This window comes from Aythya ferina (genome assembly GCF_964211825.1).
Source record: "Aythya ferina genome assembly, chromosome: 3".
In the NCBI taxonomy this organism is placed as follows: Eukaryota; Metazoa; Chordata; class Aves; order Anseriformes; family Anatidae; genus Aythya; species Aythya ferina.
In genome coordinates, this window is record NC_140298.1 from 87,404,580 (window position 1) to 87,432,028 (window position 27,449).

The 27,449-nt window shown below is 37.8% G+C and overlaps 1 protein-coding gene across 1 annotated transcript in view; it reads right to left on the bottom strand.

The window, feature by feature from the left end:
* The window catches only part of CD109 (CD109 molecule), an 80,788-nt gene that overhangs the window by 33,202 nt on the left and 20,137 nt on the right, over nt 1-27,449 (bottom strand). The window contains exons 4-21 of the mRNA XM_084514911.1: nt 25,768-25,998; nt 25,495-25,620; nt 17,600-17,639; nt 16,861-16,945; nt 14,574-14,670; nt 13,611-13,746; nt 12,640-12,749; nt 10,704-10,943; nt 10,279-10,380; nt 10,127-10,189; nt 8,884-9,060; nt 6,333-6,485; nt 5,480-5,554; nt 4,974-5,034; nt 4,333-4,468; nt 3,428-3,545; nt 709-822; nt 293-511 (exon numbers count right to left, since the gene is read on the bottom strand). Coding sequence (XP_084371037.1) covers nt 293-511; nt 709-822; nt 3,428-3,545; nt 4,333-4,468; nt 4,974-5,034; nt 5,480-5,554; nt 6,333-6,485; nt 8,884-9,060; nt 10,127-10,189; nt 10,279-10,380; nt 10,704-10,943; nt 12,640-12,749; nt 13,611-13,746; nt 14,574-14,670; nt 16,861-16,945; nt 17,600-17,639; nt 25,495-25,620; nt 25,768-25,998 — 2,283 coding nt within the window. The remainder of the gene's footprint in view (nt 1-292; nt 512-708; nt 823-3,427; nt 3,546-4,332; nt 4,469-4,973; nt 5,035-5,479; nt 5,555-6,332; nt 6,486-8,883; nt 9,061-10,126; nt 10,190-10,278; nt 10,381-10,703; nt 10,944-12,639; nt 12,750-13,610; nt 13,747-14,573; nt 14,671-16,860; nt 16,946-17,599; nt 17,640-25,494; nt 25,621-25,767; nt 25,999-27,449) is intronic.

A 27,449-nucleotide genomic window follows, 5' to 3' on the forward strand; every position in this document is an offset into this window, starting at 1 on the left:
GTCATGAATTTACTAATGTGAAAACAGATTTTTGCTTTGCTTTCAGAAAGACTTGACCCATGATCAGTTGTAGAACAAGATCTATGTTTTCATTCCTGAAAGAGGTTCTGAAGATTTTTAAAGGAGGAATTTTTTTAAAACAAGTGCTTTCAACTTAAATCCACGTGACCTGAAACCAACCTTAAAAAAATGAGAGGCAGAGAAGTAAATCAGTTTGCTTTTTTGCAACACTCCATTATCTATTTAGGGAGCAATTTATCTCTGGAACAAGCCATGCTGACAACTTGTTTACCTTTACTAAAATCTTCTGGATGATAGCATCAGAAGCAGCAGACGATATCGCTGTCACTTTGATGGGAATCTCTCCCAGCTGTTTTGGCTTGATTGGGAATTGAACAGTTTTCCCATCTTCACTTGGTACAAATACAGACTGTTGATTTCCTGTAGCATTTACTTCATTGGATGTTAAAATAATATCAAAAGCATCGCTCACATCCAGGATCACATTAACCTGTAAAATACAGTAACATTTGCAATAGCGGGTGTTAATTTTGAAGAACTGCTTTCATAAGCCTCCTCTTTTGGGGTAGACAGAGAAATAGCTTTACAATCTGCTTTACTGAAGAAAACATTAAAGATCTCAAAAGAGAAAGATGTGATCTCCACCCCCACAGTGTCTGGTAACATTCAAATACAGACTTATTTTACCTCAGCTTCTTCTTTCAAATAATTAAAGATATTCACTTCCAATATGAACTGCTCTCCTCTGATGACAGAGTATGGAAGGTTTAGGAAAATGAAGAAAGGTTGAAAGGCTTCTAGCTGCAAAACAAGATCAGCACAAAACAGTGAGTCCCTAAAACTGGACACCAGTGAGAAAATGTCTGTTCAGCATGTCTTCTAATTAGAATGTCTCATTTTTAAATACATATGAGAGTATGTTTACTTGTACTCTACAATTAACAAAATGTATTAGACAGGGCTGAAGCAGAAGCCAAAGATGCTTCTGCTCATAGCCACCTTTGTTGGCACTCTGCAATGCCATTCAGATGAGAGCTGCTGGACTCCTGGCAGCTTTGACATGGCAAATTCTGACAGAGGCACCTTGTCCATGTCAATCCAGAAATACATGTTGGAATACAAGATAACTAATTCTCCCAAATTCTGTAATTCACCAACGCCTTGCTATAAAATGTTATTTTGTAAGATTAATCTTGGCCTGAGTTCTAAATTATATTTCTAAAAATACATCTTTTATTAATTAAAGAAAAAATTGCAGAAATCTACCAGCAAGCAGTTGCTTTTATCTGTTAACAGAGGCTTTTGGATGAAGTCTTGGCTCTGAGAAGGCAGTGGTAAGTTCTCATCAAGCTGAACAGGATCAAAATTTCACTGTTTATGAACATCTGTACAATAGGAATGGCTGAGGCATGATATCTTTTATTAGTGAAATGTCAACTGAAAATGGTTTTAATTTGGTTTTCATTAAAAAAATTCTTCTAAGTGTTTTGAATTTCAGATCCAGCAAACCCTCAGACTTCTATCTAGCAAATACTCCAAAAATATTTTGAAGTTGTTTACTAAAGCTTTCAGTATCAAAAATGTCTTTTACAATTAGAAAAGTTTTGATGGAGAATTTTTTAGTTCTTACTCAATGTTTTCACTAGGTACACATTTCCTTTGGTTTTGTTTTGTTTTGTTTTGTTTTGTTTTCCTTTAAACCTCTTGCAATACTAAATTTTAACACTCTGAAATATCCCAGTATCTTACAATAAAATGCAATAAGATAAAATTATCAACACTCCATGTAGTAGAAGTCATATAAAAACAACATGTAAAGCAGGAAATGACATTAAGCACACAGAATTATTTATTTCCCCATCACAGTTTTCATGCATTTCTTTTATTTGCCTCTCTGTATGGTACTGATTAACATGTTTCAGCCATATGGAACTCCAAGCACAATCTAAACATCCCAACAAGGGTGAAGTACTGAGCAGTGCATGTTGGTGATTATAGTTAAGGAATAATCTCAACATCTGCTCTACTCACAGCTTTCTCAAATTTGAGGGTGAGGGGCCAAGTATATATTTTCATACAGTTTGAATCAGAAAGCTATCCCTCTTTGTCCCATCTCTGCCAAGCTGAGTGAAAGAAACAAGAATCATGATTCCAGTCTCAAAGGAGCCTCAGCCACAAAATACAGATCAGGTTCCAAATTTTGTAGTGGAGTTTTGGTCAGGGCGTTCAAAGCGCATGGTCTGTATCTAGTGTAGCAAACATCTGCATAATCTGGGTCTGTATCTTGGTTTGTATCCTGAATGATGCCCCTCCCCAGGAATTCAAGGGCATGAGAACTTCACTGAGTAAAGGGCTGTCTCCAAGCTATGTCCTGGCATCAAGTGGGAAACCTATGACCCAGTACTGCACAATTTCAACCCTTCTAACCTTATGCACTTACATGGAGATGTCTCAGTTAGGAATGCAGTTTCTCTAGGATTTTTACATAACAAATGGAATGAGATAACTACCTCCACAGAATCAGAATTCAAAAGATGCAAAATACTGCTTAAATGAAATATCAAAGACTAATTCATATTTTAAAGAGGTGAAATCACTTTCTCTATGAAGCTGTTTCCATGATCATAAAGTGACCCTAGGACAACTGCATTTTGATGCTGGAAATCTCAGGTTAGAGGTTTAAATTTAGCTTAAATTGCTAAACTCTCCTTGAACACTCAGAAGTACAAAAAGAGCCACAAGAGAGAGGAAATTAGCAGCAATAAGCAACCCATCCTGGTGCTTGATCTCCACATCCACTCTGTTCCTCACACTAAGCTACCCAAAAACGGAGTACCTATGTTTAGTCCAAGACTGGTTTTGACAGGTAAGTGAAAGTGATCCCAGAATTTAGTCTTTATGCAACTGTCCTGTCCTCCCTTCTGGGGTAAATGGTACAATAGAAGAATTGTGGCATGATCTTTCTAGCAGACAACATGCCTCTCCTGTCCCAGCCACCTTTTTGCAGCTACTCTGTGTAAACATTCCTGAATGAAGTAGCATGATACCTGGTCAGAGAACTCATGGAAAATGGAAATATGCTGTCCTCAGGGACTCATTCTCCCCTTACCATGTACCAAAGCTCTGAAACACACACATCCTGAAAGTGCTCTAACAAAACAACCACTCCAATAAGAATTAGCACCCAAGTATCTGTGTAATGTCTGTTATTCATATGAGCATGAAAGGGAGGCAGACAGAGCACCATATATGACTTCACTATGATGTTTTCTTTACAGTTTGAATACACATGCAATCACTTCTTTAGTATAAAGAGACAGCTGCTGTTAGAACTAAAACACAGTTTCCAATTAATAACCTACAGTGTTAACAGCATTTAAAGTAGAACTGTTGAGTGCTACGGTACCTCTACTGGAGCAGTTGTCACTCCAAGCCCGCTCTTTTCAGAAAGCACAAAAGCACTGGCTACCCAGGACGTGATGGTATCAGGTACAGTGACTTCCATTGTGGTATCTGTGTCAGATCTGATGACAGAAGGACATAGCTGATTTTCAAAAGCATCCATTTACAGACATGAGTAAGAAAACATGAATGTTTAAAAAAACATTAAAAATAAACCTTAAACCCTTGGCAGGAAAAGCTGTTGATTACCCGTTTTCCTTCTCCTAATCATTTAGAAATATTTGTGATAGGATCAAAATGATTAAATCTTATCTAAGTTATTTTAAATTACATAAATTGAAGGGAATTACATTTAATCACATTACGTTTAATCAAATTTTACAGATTCTGTAAAACAATCATAGAATATCCTGAGTTGGAGGGGACCCATAAGGATCATCAAGTCCAACTCCAACAATCCCCAGTGATGGCTGTTTCCCTAACTTCTTAGATGTGAAGAAATGCAGCATCTGTGCTTCACAACACAGGTTGGATTTCACCATCCATTCGATAGTTTGAACTGCTCCTTGAACTAGGTGCAGACAAGAACAGATGTCAGCTTCTGGGTCACAGTCTTCTCATGTACTGTAGAGAAAAACATTGAGTCTCCCTATAAGTTAGCTCTCCATCTGTAGGACGATTATATTTCCTTTTGTCTCTAGGATTTTTGTAAACTTTCTATTAATTGTCCTGTTGTAAAATGCCTCACTTGGTGGGCCTCCCATCTCACTTGTGGCCTCTAGGTGGTAGTAGAATATAAATAATACCACATTTTTAAGCAGTGTTTTTTTCTGCCCCAATGCAGAATAATACTAAAACCTACAAAATAACAACAGCAAGAGTAAATCAGTTTTACTTCTGATTTTTTACCTAGTTTTGGTATCAATCCAAAGCCAAGTCTCTGGAAAATGTGTCCTCACATAGGGAGTGCTGAAATCAAGAGGTCCATCTCTAGCTACCGGCATATCATCACCAAAGCCATCCTCTATGGGTATCATTCCATCATCTACAAAACAGAAGTTATTGTCCTACCTACAAATGTCTATGCTTAAAAAAAAAAGTGCTTGCAGTATAATTTACAGCTTTATTACATATGTTAACACTACTCTATGACATCAGGAACTATTTCTTTTGCCTTTTTTAAAATTTTGTTTTGTTTTGTTTAACAAAAGAAGTTTCACAAGAACAAAGTTTCAGCATGGCCCCTCCAGACAACTGACATAATATGGCTACATAAAATAAAATGACAAACCACTGCCATGTATAGCTGGAACTACAATGAAAAACCCTCATCCCTTTGATGTGTAGGATCACTCAGGACAGCAGCAAATACCAAGTTTTAAAAATATTAACTATATGAATTTTGCATGTTTTAAAGCAGTAATGGTTTGCAAGGCTGGATGCAGCCTGCATGTATACTACAGTAAGACAACCTAACAGGGGCCCTAACCCATGAATTTCCTTTCCTACTTAATAAATTAGATTTGGCTACATTTATTTTTATTACTTACAAAAAAGATGGTCTTTATCCTCCTCAAGAATTGCATCAGTTGATACCCAAAGGCTGCATTTCTGGATAAAATTTATACAATATATCTCAATATAGGACATTCAGGACATCAACAGTGCTCATCCTATTGTCTTTTTAAGAAAATAGAGTCACCATAGTAAAGCAATTATAGACCCAAAGCAAGTAATGCACAGGAACCAACAAAATTCAGGCTATCTGAATATTCCCTTAATGATGGAAAACTTTTAAAAAGGAAGACATCATCAAGCATAATGCAAGCCATACTTATGGAAGTATAAACATATTTCTTTGCATTCATAGTATTTACGCGTTGATAAATGTACAATTCAAAATCTGTTTAAGCGACAAAAGCTGTAGACTGTTGTCTATTGTCCCAAGCTTTAAAAGGGGCACTGACAACCTTTTCTTCTATTAAGCGATGTCCAAACCACAAAGCAGAACCCTGCCACACCCAGAAAAACAGCATCTAAAAAATGAAAAAGGTACCTGAAAGACACCAAAAGAACCTCTGATCAGGGGGAAAAACTGTGCGGTGTTGTATAAATTGAGTTCATGAAATACCTAGGACAAAAAAAAAGCATTGCACAAAGAGTAAATGCAAACTAACATTTTTTTCCAGAATTTTCACTGTTACGTATGCTAATTTATGGAGCTGTACCTCAAGCAGTAACTCTGTTAAGTCCCACATAAAAGAGAAAAGAATCCATGATGAGATGAATGGGATTAGGCTGCATTCATTTCATAATTAACAGATGAGCGCCTGAGACTACATAAACCTATAATAGGACCCTACAGCCCACTGATACTTCATAGCACTTAGGCTAATATGTCACCTGGGCACTTTAGGAATGATAAATGAATTCTTTCAGCTTGTAGGTGCACCAGAGCTTCTGCAAGTAAAGGAAATTCAAACAGATGAATAATTAATTTCACTCCTCAAAAAATAAAATTATTTTTATTATTTTATGTTGCTAATATTAAAGAGCACAACGCACAAATCACGGAGAATTTCTGTGACTTTTTTTTGGTTTTTCCCAAAAGAAGAAACTCAAGTATTAACTGAGCAGTTTCTTGAATGGAAACCAAATAAAGTATTAGTTTGAATTAGAAATGCTGGGCCTATTACCTTGTAAACCTTAGAGTCTTTTCTACCTTAGAGTCTTTTCTGCTCATGTAGATAAGCTACTTGCAGAAGTGGTAGAAAAACCATATGCAGAATTAAAAAATACAAATTATGCCCAAAAAACATTACTCATTCAGCATATAAATTGTAGTATTTACAAAACCTTACATCTTTCATGCATGCAATAATGAAAACCTTTTTTCCTCATATACTCACAGAATCTTCTGTTATGTCACTACTTTCTCCTAGGAGCTTTGTACTTTTATCAACAACTGCAAGTCCAATTACTGATCCTGGGTCTGTCGTACTGATTTTGAGAGAGACTTTGTCAGATGGCTTGACCTTATCTTTGCTCCAGGAAATTTTAATCTAAAAAAAAAAGTAAAAATAAAAAAATTTGGCACTGGCTTTTAAATTATAACTGATATTTACAGTCAGCTAACAACTCTAAGGAAGCATTTTCTTACTTGTCTATTACTTGTCATTAATAGTTATAGCTGATTTGCATTTCCTAGGACCTTTGAAAATCTACCATGGCATTCCTTCTGCTCTCTTGATCTTGCAGCTGGTCAGTTCCCTGGACAGCATCCACAGTCATTTCAAACTCTTAGAATGTAAGAAGCAATCTCTTGAGCCACAAATATATGCTGGTCTCTACAGCTAAGGGCAGTAAATGAAATTAATTCTCTCTTTCTATCAATGTACATACAATACAGCATGTAATGCGTTTCAGGAAAGAGATTTTGGGAAAAAAAATCCATCCCTGAAAGATTCCAATGAAGTGTTCCACAGTGACATCAACATGGAAAAAGGGACTGATGAAGCGGGTGCGTGTGCAAGGAATAAGGACATTAAGAGGCTAACATAGTGTCAGTATGCCTTCCTACGGGGCAGTGAGGAGAGGAAGGGCCATTCATACGGCCACATGAGATGTCCCTCAGCACAGTCTGGCCCTCCGCTCCCGCTCCAGAAGGGGAGAGGTCTCCACAGGACCTGTGAAATGCCTACTGGTCCCAGGCTAATATCCTGAACACCCTGTGGCCTTTCAGAGGATACTAAATGCTTACACTCCATGAACTGAATCCTGACCATACATATAAATACACATTTAGATGTCTGAATCTACGGCTCAGTCATATCTTTTCTCTGATAATCTGTGCAAGGATATCTTCATGTATGTTCAGTATGAAAATTACAGAGGAACAGCAATTACACCAATGCTGGCAATATAAGTGCAATTAGCAGCATGCAATGCAAAGTAACCAGGCATCTGACTGATTCATGCAGAAAAATGGTTTGCATCTGTTTAAAGCACACTGAGGCACTGCAGCTCTGTGTGTTTTGACTTTACCAGTTCATTTACATAAGCAAGATGCCAGGCATAGCTACAAAGATTACAATGAAAGTAAGTTTCCACAGTACAAAATTAATTTCAGTGGCTAGCGCTCCAGCAAAAAAATTGAAAGAACTTGAAATTTTGAACCCTTTGAGATCAGCTCTTTCCTTGTCTGACATTTTTCACTAGCTATTCTTCATAGCAAATACTAAATTCTTGTAATTTATCTTCACAATTTTTCATCCTCTCTATGTACACTAGGACAGTATTTTTCATCTATAAACCGCATTTAATTGAACTGACATTTTCAAGGTCAGGCCTTACATCATTGCTGCAAAATATCCTGTAATCATTTCTGAACACTGCAATCAGTGGGAAGCTTTCTATTTGTTTCCAGAAGGCTGAACCAACTGTTATGCTTTCCCACTAGAAATATTTTATTGTCTCTATCCTAAAACTCCCAAATTTCATTATCTCACTTGTTTTCTGTTTATTTACATTTTTGGACACTGGTGCATAATAAGCGTAATGTACAAGTGTGTGTCTGCAGATCCTTTGCTATCTTGCCTCTCCACCTCCTTATTCTGTGAGATAACAACACTCACAGTTACAAAGAGTACATAACAGGCAACTATTTTGCACACAGGAATAAGACAAACAGTGTTGCCACTGATGTATAAGTGTTAAATTTCCATGTGTAGGAAGAATTTGAACCCACTGTGAGTCCTTGGTTGGTCTCACCTGTAAAAAGTCACAGTAAGGCTTTTATTAGCCCAAAGAACCAAATCTCATCCCGGTAAGTAAGCTGGAAAATCAATTCATTTCTGCCTATAGTTGTTTTCTCAATCTTCAAGCTTTTTTAAGTTGAAGTGTGCACAGTCCCAGTAAACGCTGGCCACATTCACTAACGGTACTGCCAAAAAGCTGCCTCTGTGCTTCCATGACGAAAACTAGGAGGACTCACAGCTTGTGGAAGGAAGATCCTTTTGCAAGGTCTCCTCAGAGACACTGCTGTGTGCAGGGCTCCCTGCGGTCAGACCACGTCCAATGTGACCACCACTTGGCTAGAGAAATGTCTCTGTAAATGTTTGCAATTCCACTTAAAGGACTTAGTACCTTTCTACTGTATTGTCCAGGAGCAATCTTTAGCTCAATAATTGGCCAAACTACTAAAAGCATGAGATGATGTCTGTCTGTTTATAGGGAACATGTAGGGCTACTAGAAATTTATACAGATACAAAATAGCCCTACATTTATAGCTGGACTCTAACTGTACTGGCATGATTAAGCCTTTCCAAACACTTACACAAATGTCAGATTAGATCCACAAAGAGGAAGACTTCACATTTACTGTCCTGTGATCTGAACTACTGGTTACCATGCAACAAAGATAGAAACATGGTCTCAGGCTCAAGTTTAGTACAGCTTACCTTGTTGTCCAAAACAGGCTGAACAGGGATAGTAAGAGCATCATTCACAACTGCTCCAAGTTCATCAACATAGAATACAAGTATGCATGCCAAAGGAGCCCAGGAATTTTCTGCTGTTAAACTGAATGTTTTTGCAGCCATTGTTCCAGAAGCCATAATTTGTTCCTTAGATAACACCTGAAAGGGGAAAATTAAACACTTAATTTGTTGGCATCTCAGTATGTCATAAGCTCTGCAATTCCTTCTACAAACAGCTGTTAAAAGAAGAGGGATATAGCTGTGATTTTTTCTAACATTTGATTGACTAGTTCTACAAGACTTGGTATGAAATAAGGGTGTAATGTAATATTTAAATATTAGAAATATTTTTCCCATTCCTTAATTCCCCTATCACTATAGACAACAGTGAACTATAACAATGACTGCACAGCATAGCGTGTGCTACAAGCACATAAAAATGCAACAGTAATGCAACTGGAAAACTATCTTGGGGATGCCTCAAAACCACCTTCATATAAGAACTAAGCAAAAGGTTGCAGATCTCTTGCCTTAGACAACCAAGTGACAGATCAGACATTAAGATTTCTAAACCAAAAGGTATGCCTCCAAACTTCATGCTTTAAAATCTTCTAGAGAGCTTTCATACTTTAGAAAATCAAGAAGAATGACTGCATTTTATGTTGTCTTAAGGTTTTCCTTATTCAGCTTGCCACTGCACCCTTCCCACTGGACCACTCATTTCTCAGCAGGCAGGTCTTCTCCTGGCCCTGTACCTGCAGGCTCAACCCTGTCAGCCCCACACCTGCAAACAAGCCCCCTTCTTCCCCCTAAATCCACAGGATATGCTGCCAAGCCCTAGCTTGGGCTGCTCCTAGACATCCCTACTCTTCCCACCGTATATTCTCTGTACAGGAAGAGAGCACAACTTGCACAGCTCCACCTTGCCCCACATACACACAAGTAGATATAACCCAATACCCAAAATAAAGATGCACTTCTCCCAGAGAGCCACAGGTGTTTCTGCCAGGTAGCAAAATGGGGCTCTCTTTTGAAGAAGGGCCATCCCAGTGCAAAAGAAAAGTTTGGACCAACTCTTTCACAAAGTGCAATTAAAAAAAAAAAAAAAAAAAAAAAAAAAAAAAAAGCTGAGTCTTTCTAGTGTTTAATCACATTCCACTTGAATGTTTCTCAAGTTGGTAAAAGTCATCTTGGATTGTCCACATATGTAAAACCAGTAACTTACCAGATAATGAAATTCTCTTATTGGTTTGTTGCTTTCAATATGCAGCTCAAAAGGTTTGCCAGCCTAGGAAAAGAATATGATTGATACGGATGAGTATGATGATGAGTAATTTGAATTGTTTTTATCTTAGAAAATTTTGTCTCAAACTGTACCTTTATATCCTGGCTCTTTGTTTTAACCTGGAGATAAGTATCTGTGGGGGAGCTGAAAACATCATAAACTCCTATGTCAGTTCTACTGTTGAGGAACTCTGCCTGCGAAACAATATAAAACAAAGCTCTTAATAACAGCAACATCTCTATGTTCACATATATGTTACTGTTTATAACAGCATGGTACCCATAATGGCAATACAGGACCACTTCTTGCTTTGGGTATCTGTTTCTTTTTTCCCTTGCTACCTTGGTGTGCTTATTTAGATCGCATTTAGACAGTCCATCTCTAACAAGAATAAGCAAGGAACGTGATAGCAGGTGGCACATAGGCTGGTGCACATGGCAGGAACAGCATACCAGTAATCACAGCCTGCTCAATTCAGTGCATTGCTATTTCAAAACATCGTATTACAAAGCAATACCTGAACTCTCAGAGTTTTTGTATTAGATAAGATTGGAAACTCAATATCAACAATTCCATTTTCTGGGACTGTGTAGTTCAGGACATGGACTGTCTTATTTCTCTCCTCTGTTGCCTCATTCTCAAGGTGCGAAAATGAAGAATGGTGAGAAAACGAGTCTGACTGCTGTGCAGTGATTGTGACAAGATTTTGTCTCTCTTCACTTGTCAGATGGTTGCTATCAGAACGTGTCACCTTTAGCTAAAAACAAAAAGAGAAAATGTCCGTCAAACGGGGCAAGACTAAAATCCACAACACGTAACATCTAACAATGAATTTGCAATTACATCATCATCCAAAAAAAAACACCAAGGGCATTCTCATATTTGTCACACATCAGCAACTTTATTTTACTCTCTTGAGATCACTGCAGGTAGGCAAGTCAGCCAAAACCAAAATTATTCATAATTCCACAGAGGTGTTTTTTTGTTTCACAGGTGAAACAGAAAAGGTGACCTGCTTTGCCTTTCAGCTCTCTGAATTACAACTCTTCTTCTTAAAGTCCTTGTCTATAGAGAAAAATATCTACATCAAACCTACTACCTGAATACTTAATTTTATCAAAGGATAACCTAATATTACATCATGTGCAGGAAAACACATCAGACAAACAGAAATGATACTGAGTCAGATGCCTTTATGGGTTCACCAAAAGAACTAAAAAGACTGAAAACAGGCCCCAAATTGCCACAAACCATAAATTCTTCACTCCAACATCCACCAATCACCGCTAAAGCTTGTATCAACCCTCATTCCTATGAGCAAGCAGATTCTCACACATAGTAAAACCATTCTATGTATTTTTTACTCCAAAAATTCAACCTCTGCATTTAAAAATGTTGAACTAATATTTCCCTTTCCTTTTTAATTTCAAAGGTCTGTCACCCCATTACCTCTCCTCCTCTAGTATTTTCCTATTTTCCTATCCTCTGTACAGCACATAGACCTTCACCTCTTAGTAACAGCAGCAGCTGTTCCTTCACACTCCTTTGTGAGCATAGCTGATGCCTCCCTCTCTGCTACCTGCAGCATTGATAAATGCCTCAGCTCCCTCTCACTCAGCTCATCTTCAGAGGAGGAGGAAGTAGGTCAGAGCTGAAGTCAAACTAGGTTGCTGGCAAAGAAAATGAAAAGCAATAAAACCAAAGGCCCAAGCCAGCAAAAAGTTACAAGTTGAGTCAATCTCTTCCAAAAGTGCATATTCAGCATATTTTTATTGGTATTCAGCCTATTTTGTTGGTATTTAGGGTTGATTTCTACATAGCAAAGGCTCTGGTTGTCTTCAAGAGCTATGAAGTCTATTCTCCTCTTCAAGCAAAATGCAGTGATGCAACATGCAACCTCTTTTAAATGGAGAAATGCTGAACACAGACCAGGAGAGCATGAAAAATATGAAATGCTTCTGAAAGGGACTGTAGATGGTATGAAAAAAAAACAGAACGCAAAAAAAGAGGCTCTTTCATTTCAGAGCAATGTGGTTTTATGAGTTTTACTTAATTTTGTAACAACTGGTTAGGTTTTTAATATATATATAATTCACATTTATGAACATATATATGCATTTTATATACAAATATTAGGAGAGTTGGGACTCAATAACTACGAAAACACTAATGGAAAACATTAGCTAGAAACATAAAAGATTTCTCTTATGAATTCCAACAAACTACATTTAAATATATCCTGCTAAACACTACATCATTCCTTGTTCCTTTGCTACAGCAAATACCTCTCAGCTTAGTATTTCCTGATATGTATCACGAAAAAGAGGTAATTTGAGAACAAATTTGCAAATCACACTTAAAAGTCTGAGGCAAATTTTGGTATCTAAGCAAAAATACAGGAGAAAGAGTCACACTTGTTTATGTACAAATCATAATGAATCAAAAGAACTTACAGTAGCGATGAAATTCAGAGAAGGTTTAATAACTCTAGAATATTCCACAAATTCAATAAAATAGTCACTTTGTTTCGGAAATATGACGGTACTTGAATTTTGGGAGATTCCTGTTGAATAATTGTATGTGTTTAGACAAGTTTATAACATACATATTCCTTTAGCAGCAATATAATTTATTGTCAATTATATTTAGATAATTCTATCATTCTTTTCACTGTTTCCTTTCTTATTGCTCTCCATTCTTCCAGCTAAGAACCAGTACAAAGGTGATATACATACTGGTACTATCACCCATGATAATAAATAAGCCATACCACGCCATGCCATAATTCATCCATACTATTTCAGAATGGCAAAAGAGAGGTGCTTATGAATCCCAAGTCATCAAATATCACCTTACTGAGCTTTCCACAGGAAGTCTGAGTTTCTGGAACAGGTGGAAGTTGTTTTGTTTTTTTTTTTTTCTAATATGCAAGGTGTAACATAACAGGAGCTCACAAGATAGCTCAGTTTGCAAATCAGGCTTTGTAGAAGAGGATTAGAAAGACTGTGGGCAACATATGGCCAGAGAACTCTTTCTACTGATGTGGTTTACAAGCAAACAAGTAACATAAGTTTATGTCTAAACTCAAGTTTGTAAGACAACCTAATGCTAGTAATCCGTAATGCCTGCTCTTTCCATCAAAAGTAATCAGTCATTGGCTTTAAGCCCCCATTTGAACAAATCCTTTGGTTACTTAATAAATCATATAGCACAGAACTGTATTCAGCTGAATTAACAGCTGGTTAAACTATTTAATATCTAGGCAAGAAACAGTTCAGATAATATATTTGGATGTGACAGGTTCATATTTCCTTCAGCACATAACACTTCACTAATACTTCTAAGCCCCTCTGCATACCACTAAGCTCTTTCAGCATGATCTGCTCTTTGGATTTCTCTTGGAAGACCTCATGCAACAACATACCTGTGAGTGTCTCAGTGACCACAGCAATAATTTCTATTGGCTCTGCATAATCGTCATCGCCACGGTGCCATGACTGATCATCATTCAAGTCTTTCAACAAAAGCTTGTTACAAGTAACATTCACAGATCCATTTATCTACAACATGGAAAAAAGTGTGTACCTATAAATAAAATTGTACACTTCTACATTGCCAAAGCACTAGTGTCTATGGTTTACAGAAAAAGACAACGAACTGGACGGTGCCTGAGGGAGTATATACTCTACCCAAATTCCCAGAGCTCAGTTTCTGTAGGCTAAGTGCTGCTGAAAGCCTGAAGTGAGCCGGAAACGACAGACACTATTTAGCTGAAGCTGTTTTTAACGTACTCCACAGTTCAAAATTAAATTTTGCAGAAGGATGCCATGAATCTCTCAACACTTGTAAGTCTTCATATCAAAACTGTACGTCTTCTTACACGTCATGCTCCAGCTCACCTCTAGCATAGCAACTCCAATACAATTACTAGGTAATTAGTAAGCAAAATGCTTTAGTCTCTGTCATACTAGAGTCCCACCTGGACAATTGCAGTGGTCTCTTCTGGCCTTATAATGCATGGCTGAGTGTGCAACGGCACACGTGGCACCAGGGAACATTCCTGGGCACTGGGCTTCCGTCACCTACACTGCTAGGAAGGGCTTCAGGAATGTTTTTCTACTTGGGCCAGAAAACACTCTCCAAAATAACTTCCAGGCACAGTTCAAGGGACTACAGCGGCCAACTACCGTTCCCTACAGGCAGGCTGAATGTAGCCACTTTGTACTAGAAAATAAAGTTTTATTTTCTAAAATTTAATGCTATTCAGGCAAGTCACTCCAGAGACAATGCCAGCAGAACTCAGCATTTGAGAATGGTCCCAGGCATATTTAACCTACAAAAGCAGACAGAGCCTTGGAGTCTGCAACACTACTAAGGAAGGACCCACCTCCAATGTTTTTGTTATGTTCTTCTTGTTTTTCCAGTAAGAGACAGGCAGGCAGGTGACTGTTACAGTTCCCTTCACTGGCTTTCCATATGTATACCTGAAACACACCAACCAAAGTCAAACAGCGCACCATCTCAAGCTCTTGGGTTCTCGAAGAGCTTTCAAGACAAAAGATTCAACTAAAACACATTTTTCCTCAGTTTTGAATATGACCAGAATGTATTCGTACTTTGAACCATGAAGTTTTCAGCACTGAGACCAGTTTATTGACACTGAAGTCAGAAGCCCAAAACCTGGAGAACATACATAGATGTCAGAAGTGCTGCCCTTTGCTACACATGAGCTCATCAAGTTTGTTATTATTATAAGGGGCTTTATAATGTAGGCAAATTAACTATGCTAAGCTCAGCTGGAAGCAAGTTATTGCACAGAATGCCAATGTAGCATCGTAACTAACACGCAGTAGAGTGAAAATGGGATGTGGGAAGTGCAAGTGTTATGTTTCCCAAGTGCTGCTTGTACAAAATGAGAGCTTTCAAGATATTTATATTCAAATTATTTAATAATTACAGTGCAAAAAAAATCATGGCATTACTGGTCAGCAAACACAACCAGCAGCTGTAGCTAACTTGTAAATTGTAGCATACTCACTTCTTAGAATGCCATTAGCAAACTGTACTCAGTGAGTGGTAATAAACTAAAAATTTTGCTGAAATGTTTCTAAGCTATATGTAAGAGAAATCATTACATTCAGACCTTACAGAACAGACAAAGGGGAGAAAAAAATCATTCTTATCCAACAGAACTATTGCATTCAGATATGATAACTAAGTACTTTAAATCGGTACGAATTTGACTGGCAGCCACTTAAGCAATGTCAAAGCTGAAAAGCAGAGGAAAAGAATAATCAAACAGTATAGCTACAAGAAAAATGATGACCACACTGTCTTGTACCTGAGCTGCAGTCCTTTCCAGCAGACCTAATTACAGTAAGAAGCTGCCATTAAGCCTGAAATGATACTGTCATTTGGTAGCATCCTGCAGTTAATCTAATAGCAGTCCAGAGATGAGAAGGGAAAAAGATTTTATGGTATCTACAAGCTTAAATGACATGAAAAGTCCTTGTATACAAAGACATTATGCCTATAAAAACAGTCAGTAGGAATGAACTCATTCCTTGTAATTAATTATGACATATCAGTAAAACTTTGGCACTTTGTCTCAGACAATTCACTGCTGTCCAAGTCTGGATTTATACAGCAGACAGAGACACTTTCAAATACCTTATGAGAGCTTAACAAAGAAGTATCCTGTGGCAAACCAAAGCAACTTAGGAAACAGAATTCATATTGGCATATGCTACACTCCAAAAGTAGCACAGAATGGGGGGGAATCCACTTTTTTTTTTTTTTTTTAATTGCACCTTATGAGAAACCTATATGGTTTATAGTATCAGGTTACATTGCCTCTCATAAAGGAAGCTTTCTCCCAAATGTTTAACTGTTCCAGTTAAATAGCTTCTTAATCAATCATATCTGTATTTCACTTAAAAGTACCTGTTTAGAAAGCATGCATTTGTATGGAATTAAATAGCTCCAGAAAGACCTTTTCTTTCAGGTCTTCTTGAATGGGTTTATCAAATAGCTTTACTTGGCTCTCCTCTTCCCAAAATAAAACTAATTTCCCTTTGAGATTAAAAAACAAAATACAATTTTTACAGCAGTTTACAATGAAATCTAGTAGTCTACAGTGAAGTGTCTTCTGAACTACTCAAGAGTTTTTAATTATTCAGCTATTTATAGGTATAGGTCTTTTGTTTGCTGGTAGAAGCCTGTACTTCAAATCAACAATGTTGACAAACTGGAACAAGAAAGATGCAAATAGAAGCTTGAATAATTTTCCAATTGGTCTAATAAAACATAGTTATTCTACGTACAGACCTTGATGTGGTAAGTTGGAGAGAGCCATAAAAGAGACATATTAACAACAAAAAAGTCTCACAACGCACATTATAAGCAGAAGATTCATGAAATTTTATGAATAAGGCAACTGAAAATATTTTGGCTGTAGTCTATAAATAACTATACCCAACCAAAAAGGTGCAGCTAACAGTCTGAAGATCTATCCAATATGGCTACACTATGACTAAAAATGTGAGGTAGACAGCTAGTTTAGATTAGAAGGTGCTTTGTTAATATTCTAAATGTAAGTTTTTGCTTTCAAATTTACAAATACACAATATTTATCTCAACAGTGAGGGTGACAATGGTAACAATGTTTTACTTACTTTGCAGTGACAATACCACTTACATCTTCCTCTCTCAAAGAGTAGTATAATGGTGTTGTTATCAAAACATCAAATTTTGGTAAAACTAAAAAGAAAATTACACAAAGTGTTAAATTCACATAAAAATAATATTTTTTTTTCTTAAAGTAAAAAGGGTTGAACATGTGGAATATAAGGTAAGATATAATTTTAACCCAAAGTGATGCATGCCTCATTTTAAGACTTTCTGTCAAAAGGAGAACACCAAGCATCACAAGAGCAGCCTGTGCACACACTTGTGTGGCTGAAGTATAAAATATTTATTTTTCCTTCATCACAGCAAGCTTGTAGGGGAAACAGTAACCGTTCATCCTATTCAGCCTTAACAGAATATTCAGCAAGCTTTGGGACTGGATGTTATACAGATATTTTAGGATGAACACATTGCCTACAAGATCCTGGTAAAACAAGGACAACTGCATCTCAGAGGTTTAAGATAAGTATTTTCAAGATTGCATAACATCCAGACACCACAGCAGTAGGTCATAACAGCTAACAGAGATAAACAGGGCAACTGATAAGATGATGTTTTTTCTCAGGACAGACAGTCAGTCTCAGAGAAGCAGATTTGAAAAGTAAAATTTCTAGGAGTATTCAAAAGATTTGTGTTAGCCAAGGGAAGCTAGACTCCAAACTCTAAATTAATGGAGACTCCATTACACATTCTGGCCACTACTCAATGCCCTTATGTAACACTTACCATATTCCATCACTTTAAATTTCTGATAATGAACTTGACCCTATTGAAAAAAAAGTAAGAGCATATAAAAAACTGTGGTTGGATTAGCAAATGAAATGTATCTTTTAGGCCCAAACCCACCCACATTCAGGTTAAATTACAATTGCTGAAATGATGTAAATTATAGCTCAGCCATCATCACCTCCTCTTACAGAGTTCCTGTAAGAACCAGTTGTAGGAATTTGCACCACAGAAGAATGCGGGAAGCTCACATACAGCATACTCTAGGTATACATAATGAAGACCTCAGAGAGCTTCCAGTCTGTAGACATCTACATACAGCTGGTTTCTGTATAAAAAACAAATATCTGAGCCAGATAGCTTAGAACAACCTAGCGTAAGTACTTACAGTAATCAAGATGAACCACCACAAACCCACCAGCAGTATCTCTACAAGCTCATTCAAAATTAGCTCAGGTATGTCTGTGCAAAAGGGAAGCTCCTGCAGTCTATCCAGAGGACCACACCGTTTCAAAATCATGTATAATCTTAAAGGTCTTAATTTATTCAAGAATTGCTAATGTTTAGTTATAGTCTACAGCGTATACTTCAGCAGAAATTACCTTGTTTTTTATCTTCCTGTCTTTTATTTGTTGGTTAAAAATCAATGGAAGAAATAAGCAATCATACAGAATATCAGGTTTCTTGTGTTCTCTTCTATTTTCCTATTTATTTATTTATTTCCTGAGTTTTCTCAGAATATGTGAAAGCCTACTCCAGCAGATTTTTTGGATTTGGTACCTTAGACACACATTCTTGGAAAATGAATTTTATTTTTTTCTCCCCCCACTCTTAACATAAACATTAAAAAAAAAAATCAGCAGCTAATTTTGTTCTTTGGTACAACAACAGTTGACCCAAAAAGTCATGGTACTGAGCCACATTAACTTTGCTTTTTGCTTTCTTACTCAATTGTTCTTCCCAGCTAGGGTGTGAGTAATTCTGACCAAGCACGCAAGTCCTTTGTCTGCAGACATATAACCCTTATTCCACAATTTTTTTTACAGCATCATGTCAGAAGCTGCCATCAGTAAGGGAATGGCATGGAGTGCCTGGAACTGGAGCTCTGAATCTCAGCTGGTCTGCTTGACACCAGGATTCCACTGGAGCAATGACCAAATACTCTAACAAGGCTTTTTTTAATCACTAATAAACCAGACTGTGCCTCATTTCACCATATGGGAAACGTTAACACATTCTTTTGTGATAAACAATGTATCAATGACATAAACAAAGACTAAAAGAGTTGCTAGCATAATACATCTTTTGCCCATATCTTGCTAACCTTTTGATATTCTCAGTTCCAATAAACACATGATGTTGTCAACAGAAAAAAAAATATTATATAAGAACAGAAATACTTCTCAAGAGTTTTATTTGAGGGGAAAAAACACCGATATGTTACTTATGAAACGTTCATGCCAACCTTCATCTGAAAATGTGAAATGATATAACAAGGATTTGGATACATGTATATTTTTAAAACTTTGGCTTTAAAATAGCAGTAATTAAAAAAATAATAATCCAAGAACACTTTTGCCGTGTCCACAAATCTCATGAGTCAGCTGACAAAATTTTTTTGCTTGGCTCAGAAGGAGATGACTTGAATGGTCTCCCCAGCACTCCCTTTGGATGCCCGCAAGGGCAGGCAGCAGCTGTCACCATGACCAGAGGAGCTCCTGTGTTGGGACGGGGAGTTTGGAGGAGCTCCCGTGCTCAGACAGGGCGTTTGGAGGAGCTCCCATGCTCGGACAGGGCGTTTCAACACAAAGGCTCTGCTGGCAGGACTGCAGGACACAGAGGAAAAACAGCCAAAAATAATCCCAAGCCTTAAGCAACACAGGAGCAGCAGGAGAAGGAAAGGGTTCAATCCCCTTTCTTTCTTTCTTTTTTTTTTTCCTCTAAAAAATAAAAATAAAAACCTCCAAGAGGAAAATCTGAGCTCAGCTGGGCTGGAAGAACAGGCTGAGAAACTGAAAGAATCTCCAGTTCCCGAAGGACAGGAAGGGAGAGGCTCCTTTCAAAAGCTTGTTTGCCTCTTTGATGAAGACCCTTCTGAGACATAGGGAAAGATCAAGACAGCCATCTCCTACTGACAGACTGTCTGTTTTCCAAGGTTAATATCACTGGCTGCTGTTCAACTACGTGATGAGGTTATGTTGATGTGGAGCTCAGAAGTCTGATTATGTCTTCATTGAAGATGAAGACTTTGTATCAAGATTTATGAAGTCATACAAAGTCTTCATTGCTTATTTCCAAGAACAATGCCATTCCTGCAAGTACCAAATGTGCTATAGTACCTCAGTACCTCTACTAGCTAGAAAGCAAGATGTGGACTGATACTGCAGGGAAAGGAAAAGACCCTCATGGGTCATCTAGATCTGACCACCAAACCAGATTTCTCACTAACACATAATTTTGGCCAAACTGGTTTGAAATAGGCCAAGTAACATCACTTCAAACACTTTGAAACATTTTAATTCTTCAGGGCAGGGCTATCTCTCTGGTAAATATCATTCAAATATTTTGAAGTGTACTTTGTTAAACTAGTTTCCAGGAGTGGTGGCTCTCAAGTGTTTAGTTACATACACAATCCAAGCAAGAGATTATTGTTTTGTTTGATTCAGCTAGGAAAACAATCACGATGCTTATTCCACTTGTGCTGCTTTACTCTGGTCAGGTTTTTTTGGGGGGGTCTCCCATTTTGCTATAAACCAGCATTTCTTAAACCACAAGAGACCCATAATATTCTGTGCACATTGCCCATAGCGTATCTACAGATTAAAAAAGCAGTGCCAAAAAGAGACCCACATAAATATTCTGACACTATACAGATGATGGAGCCTCTCTGTGTTTGAGCCTTCAATGCTGCAGACCTTGACATCTAAGAATCACTGAACAACTAAGGCACAGGTTTTGCTCTGAAATGACTGTCTTGTCTGAAGTGATTTGGGTCCAATCCAGCAAGTGAGATGACAGGTTTTAACTTCTTTGGCACCCCCAGATTTTAACTTCTTTGGCACCCGGAAGATCCTGAAGTGAACATGGCCTAGATCCACCATGACTGGCTTTGATGCACTTCCCCAGCTACAGTGTCAGGCCAGGCTCCAGGTGGCCCAGGCCAGGAACACCTCAGCTTCTACTGCGTAGCCAATTAGTGGAGCAGGCCATTACCTAGAAGGAACTAACTTAGCCTAAGCTTTTCACGACTACTTGATTTTCACATTTTGTGTCCCCAAATTTTGTATGAATTTGCAAAATTCTGTTCAAATGCCTTGGCATGTTCTCCAGAAACAAAGCAGTACCACTAGTATCACCAATATTCACACCGAAAGATCTGATTGAGTATCACTGCTCATTTACAAGATATTGAATAAACAGAAAAGTCACAAAGAATGTATGTATAGTCTGATTCTGCAAGATAGCGACATGCAATGATGTAAGTAATGATCCAACCTCAAACTCATCAGATCTAATGAGAAATAAATGAGTGATCTACAGATAGAACACCACAGAATTCACAGTGAATACATTATAAAATACATAAAATTTCAGAAGTTAAACAATTCAAACCATGAAGGACATGACTTTATGATAAATCAACCCCAGATGAATTTGAAAGTTGATTTACATCTGAAGCTTTAACAAAAAAAAACTTCAAAAATATTTTAGAAAGTCTTCATTGCTCCTGAACAATTACTACTCTTCTGTAGCTAAATTTCCAAATAACAACTGTCACTGATTACAAAAAGGCCTAATAAAAAAGACTTTTAGATGGAAAGGCCTGCTACAAAAACTCAACAACTAAAAGACTTTCAAAAACAGGCTCCATAACAGGAAATATAAGATATCCAACAAAAATACAAGGTGGAGACTTGGCAACCAGACTGTAATTACTCTGTCTTGAGTTTTCTTGGAACAGCTCTACAAACACCTGAACTGTTATTAAGATGTTTAATAGCAGCAAGCATCCAGAACATGATTTAAAACAGGATTCAGCACCAGGATACTTCCAGGAACCCAAATTCTGCACACTTGGGAACTGACCTTTATCCACTAGAAGGGAGGTGTTACTTACAGATTTAACGTCACTTTAAATATGAGAGGAAAAGCAGAGATAAAAAGGTTGGACAGCTGACACTTTTAACTAGAAAACTCAGGCCCTGGCATCGGGAAAGCTAAGTCATGCAGAGAGCACCCTGTGCTTGCCAGCTGAAGGTGTTCCTAAAGCCATGAGAAGATCCAAAGGCTGTGTAGGATCTCATGGATTAATTACTGTGGATCCAGGGCTAGCAGTACCAGTTAAGGACAGGTAAAATATAACTACAAAAATGCTAATTCCCACCAACCTGCAGCACATACATATTCTTAGTACTCCTTAGCAGTAGAGCCACGTTCTTAGTGACCTCTGTTATCAAGAAGGGATTGGTGAATGTGCAACTTCATGTATGAGACAGAAAACCCCGTACCTCCCTTGATGGCAGCTTCAGTCCAGCAAGGACTATCCAGATTGCACTTGGAGCAATCCAAGTCACTCACTTGCATTCACTGAACACTGACTCCATTTCCACTGACTACAAAAGGAACTTCAACACCCAGAATAGCCTACCTATAGACATCTACACACTGTAAACCTCAAACTGAATCCCACCCCTATGACCTTGTACTACAAGCTCATTTTTAACTAAAACCGAAAGGAATTTCCCATCGCCTAAATTCTTCTCTTCCTTTATTCTGCAAGGTTTCTTGCAGTTTTCATTAATCCAATTTATATATAAAGATACACTGTGCTTTCTCTCCTCTATTTTAATTTTCCTTTCGTAGAGTGTAATGACAGAAGCCATTTATCCTGGCCTCCTTTTATCACAGTTTGGTTACTCTAGAATTCAGCTACTCCAGCCGTCTGCACAATCATAATGCATCTTCCAAAGAGGCAATCATTCTTGATGCTAAAACATCATGCAACAGAGATTCCCTCACTTTTTTTTTTTGTTGTTGTTCTGGTGCTTAAAAGCCTGATCCATAATAGCCTGAAAGAATTTAATTCTTCATCAGTGGAATCCCAAATCACCTTGACAGATGACAGGTTTATTGTTTCCCATAATGCCTCAATTATGCTTTACTGTTAAGGATATATTCACTTCCTGCTCATCTTCTCAAAGCTTCCCACAGTGATATTCAGTAAACCACGAAGAACTATAACAACACACATTAAATGCTTCCATCTCTGCCACATAATCATTGTTTCCACATGTTATAGGGCACTGCCACCTCTGGAATTTCATTTGTTTCTAACAAACTTTGAAAACTTTTTCATACTGTTACTAACCACCCAAAGACCCCATCCCTGGGGTCTTTGTATTTCCTACAAATATGCAAGAGTTTAGACTTTCTCGTTTAGATTTATATCTATTAATTCCCTCTTTCTTGCACTTTTATTAAATGCTGTGTTTCTTAAAATATGTACTGTTTTCTTCATTTTCACTGACGGAGGATCCTGTTTCTGTTCTGACCAAGTTCATCTTTTCCCAAGAGAGTATTCTGTTAATTGTACCAAAAGCATTTTGCAGTACTTTTCACCTTGAATTATCAAATATATCAACATACCCTAGTTTGATGGGTATTATCCATGTCCTTGGATATTATTCACGCCACTGAAGTATTTGGAGCTCTATTAAAGACCCCAAACATGGCATTCAAGGCCACACTCAATGCTAGAACACTAAGTCTTAAAAATTAACAGTAGGGAAAACTGGATGTTCTTACTGAAATATGATAAAGACAACCTAGGGTTGTCTAGGTCAACCTGGGTACACCCTGGTAGATCTAACACAAACCTAGGCCAAAGCTCAGTCTTTGGCAGAAGCCAATATTCAACACCCAGAGCATCACACCATCATACCAACCAGGGCTAGCAGTCAGCAACACAGTGCCAGCCTGAAAGTAGGCCTCCTGAACCAGGGATAAGAGCTTTTCAGTTCACAGTTCTTAACAGGCTTGCTTCATTGAATTTGTCTGGCCACTTTTTTGATCCCATGTGAATTGTCAGCATTCACAACATGCACTCATGATGAGCTCTACAGTTCACTTGTGCCATCTTAATTGGTTTGAAATTGTCCTCTACCTCCTTCACCTGGTGTCCTCTAGCTATCTATTGGAAGAGACAGTGAACAAAATGTTCCCTATTTATCTTTTCCTCATTATTACTCATCACTTGAGAGACTTGTTTTCCTGGCTTACTGACATTCATTAATCTTCTGTAGTACATACTTCATGGCTAAAATTTAGAGCACCATTATTTCCTATCATGTACTAAGATCTAACTTCACTTGACTGTTTTCTCAGCTGCTTTATCAGTCCAGATAAATCTTTCAATTTAATTTTTTTTTTTCTTCCTTTTTTGGAGGATGGGGAGGGGTGTTTCAGGAGGGCATGACACTTTCACTGAGACCAGCTGCTGCCATTCCTTTAACAGTGTCTTCCTGACTTCAGGGTGATTTATCACATAACAGATAGTCCAAACAAAATTTCACAAACATGTTTTTTCCCCCTGGCAAGACAGCTGTTGAAGAAGCCCATCATCATTACAAGCCATGTCTGAGCCACACTTCTCCTCCTCCTGAAAAATGCCTGTGCATTTGTGAGAGGGGCTGCACTGCAAACCAGATCAGGGAGCTGGTCTAGGTTAAACAAAGGAAAACAAAACTTTAATCTTCAAGCTTTTCAATCTGGGTCATTTCCCTGACGTACTTTAGATCTCAGCTTTATTACACATGCCTCAGCGCTACCAAGAAGCTGTTGAACAGCAGCACAGGGATGCGAAGGAGTGGCCAAGCCCAGGAACAACTTAAAACATTTTTCCCAGCAAAGACAATAGTGCCGAATCCACACCCGCATGAGAAAGTGTTTGAAGAATCCGGTCCTGATACTCATTTGAACACCTCATGTACCTCAGCCTACAGAAATCTATAAAGCGTATAACTGTTACTGCCAAATATCATTCTGAAGTTATACACAGTCAAATGCTTCTGCCCCATCTTATTAGGAATCATTGCACAGTCCTGTTTGTACTTGCTAAATGTCTCTGAGCAGTCACTGTAAGCCAGTTCGGAAATGTAGTTCCCAAATTACAAGCATTTAGAGCAGTCAGAATAAACTTGACACACACACAATCTTGAAATCTCCAGCTATTTCTACAGTGTATTTTCCAGTGTATGAGATCTTCAAGGATTTGGACTGATAGGACTGTTACCAATAGCAACACACACAAAATAAATTATACCAGGTTTGTTATGCAATAGTTCTGCTATATTATTCGCCGTTTCTATTTTGCATGGTTATTTTTTCCTCAGTAACTCTTGAGTCACCATGAATTGGTAAAACACCACTAAAACTAGACAGACATTTGTAAATGACAGTCTTTGATTCCACACCCCTTGAGACACTGACTGGCTGAACACCAGGGCACAATGAATTTCTGTATATTCGCTTACAAAATAAGCATAAGGGTGTTTCACTTAAAAAAACAGAACTCCACAAGCTCTTTCTTTGATAGTAACACTAAAAATCCTTGCCTTTTGAAATAACACATTTTAGAATCACAATCCAGACCATAGGATAAAATATGTATTTTTACGTATCTATTTTTTCTTTTAAATATATTTCCTTACAAAACCATATAGTACTGAAAAGCTTGTGAGGTTTGCATAGTTTCTTCAGGTTTGGCACGAAGGAAGGATTTCTCCTCATGGTCCATGCTTATTTATGGTTTTGCTTCAGCAAAGTAAACATAGCTTTATTCACATGTATCAGGATAAATGAAATCTCTCTATAAGTTGGCAAATGTTAATACTCACATTCACTTCCACGTCTATGGACCAGTCTCCTAGTGGAGGGTTCGTCGATAACTGGAATTTTTTCGAAACTACGCCCAAATCACCCTCCTCTAGCAGCCACTGCTGAATCAACTTCTTCCGAGGGTCCTTAAAAAAAAAAAACAGGCTGCATGTAAAATGCACGAGGCCTTGCTAGCAAGATTTAGATAGCAATACATATGAACTGTATTTGGAATATGGTGTTGGAAGACATGAGAAATTTCAATGTATACTGAGGTTCCTGTGGATACTTACTCGGATATATATATTGAGAGATGCTTTGTAAGGTTTGAGATCAGGATAGACTGTGACAATTCGAAACATCACATCCTGTCCTGGTTTATATGTAGATTTGTCAGTCTGGATGAATACAGAGATACTCTTTGCTGTGTATATCAAGCTGGTACGGTTCGAGAAAATGCGCTGGCCATCAGCATGGCCTTCCACCAGTAATTCATAATCACCAGAAGCACTGTTCAAAGGCAGCTAAAAAGAAAATAGTGACTCATTGTTAATTATATTGTTAATTAAGATATAACTGAAGACATCATTATTCCAAAAACATTTGCTATTAAGGTTTCTGACATGCTCCTGAACAAGTCAACTTATGTAAATACTCAAAAAGAACAGGAGGATTGCAGGACTCTGTCACTACAACAATTACATAAAAGTGTGTTCTCAGAAGCATCATTCCATAATATTTCTACATGATTTTTACTAGTGATCAGATTTTCAATAATGTGAGTATCTGTGTACCCAAGTACCATTCATAGACATGCATGCATTGAGCTCTCTTTTCTTTCTACAGTTATTGGGAAATTTCCTGCATTTGATTCTGGGGGCTATTTTTTTTTCAGACTTTGTCATTTTCTGATAATAAATATTCCAGAAATAAAACAGCCGAAGAAGCTACATGCGGGCAAGATGAACACGACAGAAAGAAAACTCTACAGTTCTTTTTACAAGCTTTACCTTCACATCTTTTAGGGCAGAAAAAATAAATTCGGAAAGAAAAATCTCCTGAGGAGACAGGTACTGTTTTTCAATAGCAACTGACTGGTTTTGTCTCACCTCTGTAATTTAATGATTCATAATTCCGGCACATATTGCAGCTCAACTAGTAAGATAATCATTCTTCCCAAAATATTAAAGAATAAAAGACATTTTGTATGGTTAGCTGAGACGCTTTATTCAGGATAAACCCTGAAAGTTCTTTCTGTGCTGGCAGTGAACGCAGACAGACATCACAGACAGGCAAGGAAAGTTAGATCACATAGGACCAGAATAAACATGCACAGGTGTCTCTCTAGTGCCCAGAAGAAATCTGGAGCTCACAGGTCAGATGGACCCGTTCATTTCCTGCAGTTAGATGGGAGGAATCCCACCCACAGTGGGTCTAAAGCATCTAAAGCAGCACTGCAGCAGGACACAGAGACTTCACCTTGAGCAGAGCCTGCACAGGCAAGGAATGACCCCAGGAGCATCCCAGCCCGAATGCTGGCTTCTGTACTGCCATCTGCTTGGGAGCATCTCTTTGAAGATGGAACGGGTTTAACAAAACATACAGCTGGTTCCAACAAGTAGCACTGCTAAAAAGCTTAAGAGTTGCATGCTTCTGTTTGTAGTTAGAACAGTAAATCTGGAGTAAAGCCTCTGAAGTCAAGACAACTAAAGCAGACAGGCTTACATTTTTCAGCACAACATATGGAAATTAAGCTCTCCTCTTGCACTGGTAATGAAAATTACATCTGTTAACTCACCAGGCACAGCACTTCAAAAGTATCCTACCAAGCTCTATAATGAAACACTGTCTTGCTGTCAAAACTAATTTTAAGACTGTACAGTGAGGTAATGGAATTTTTCTCAAATGGAGAAAAATACCACATAGTAATAAATAAGGTAAATGCAAATGTCTGTACCAAATACATTTCTTTCTC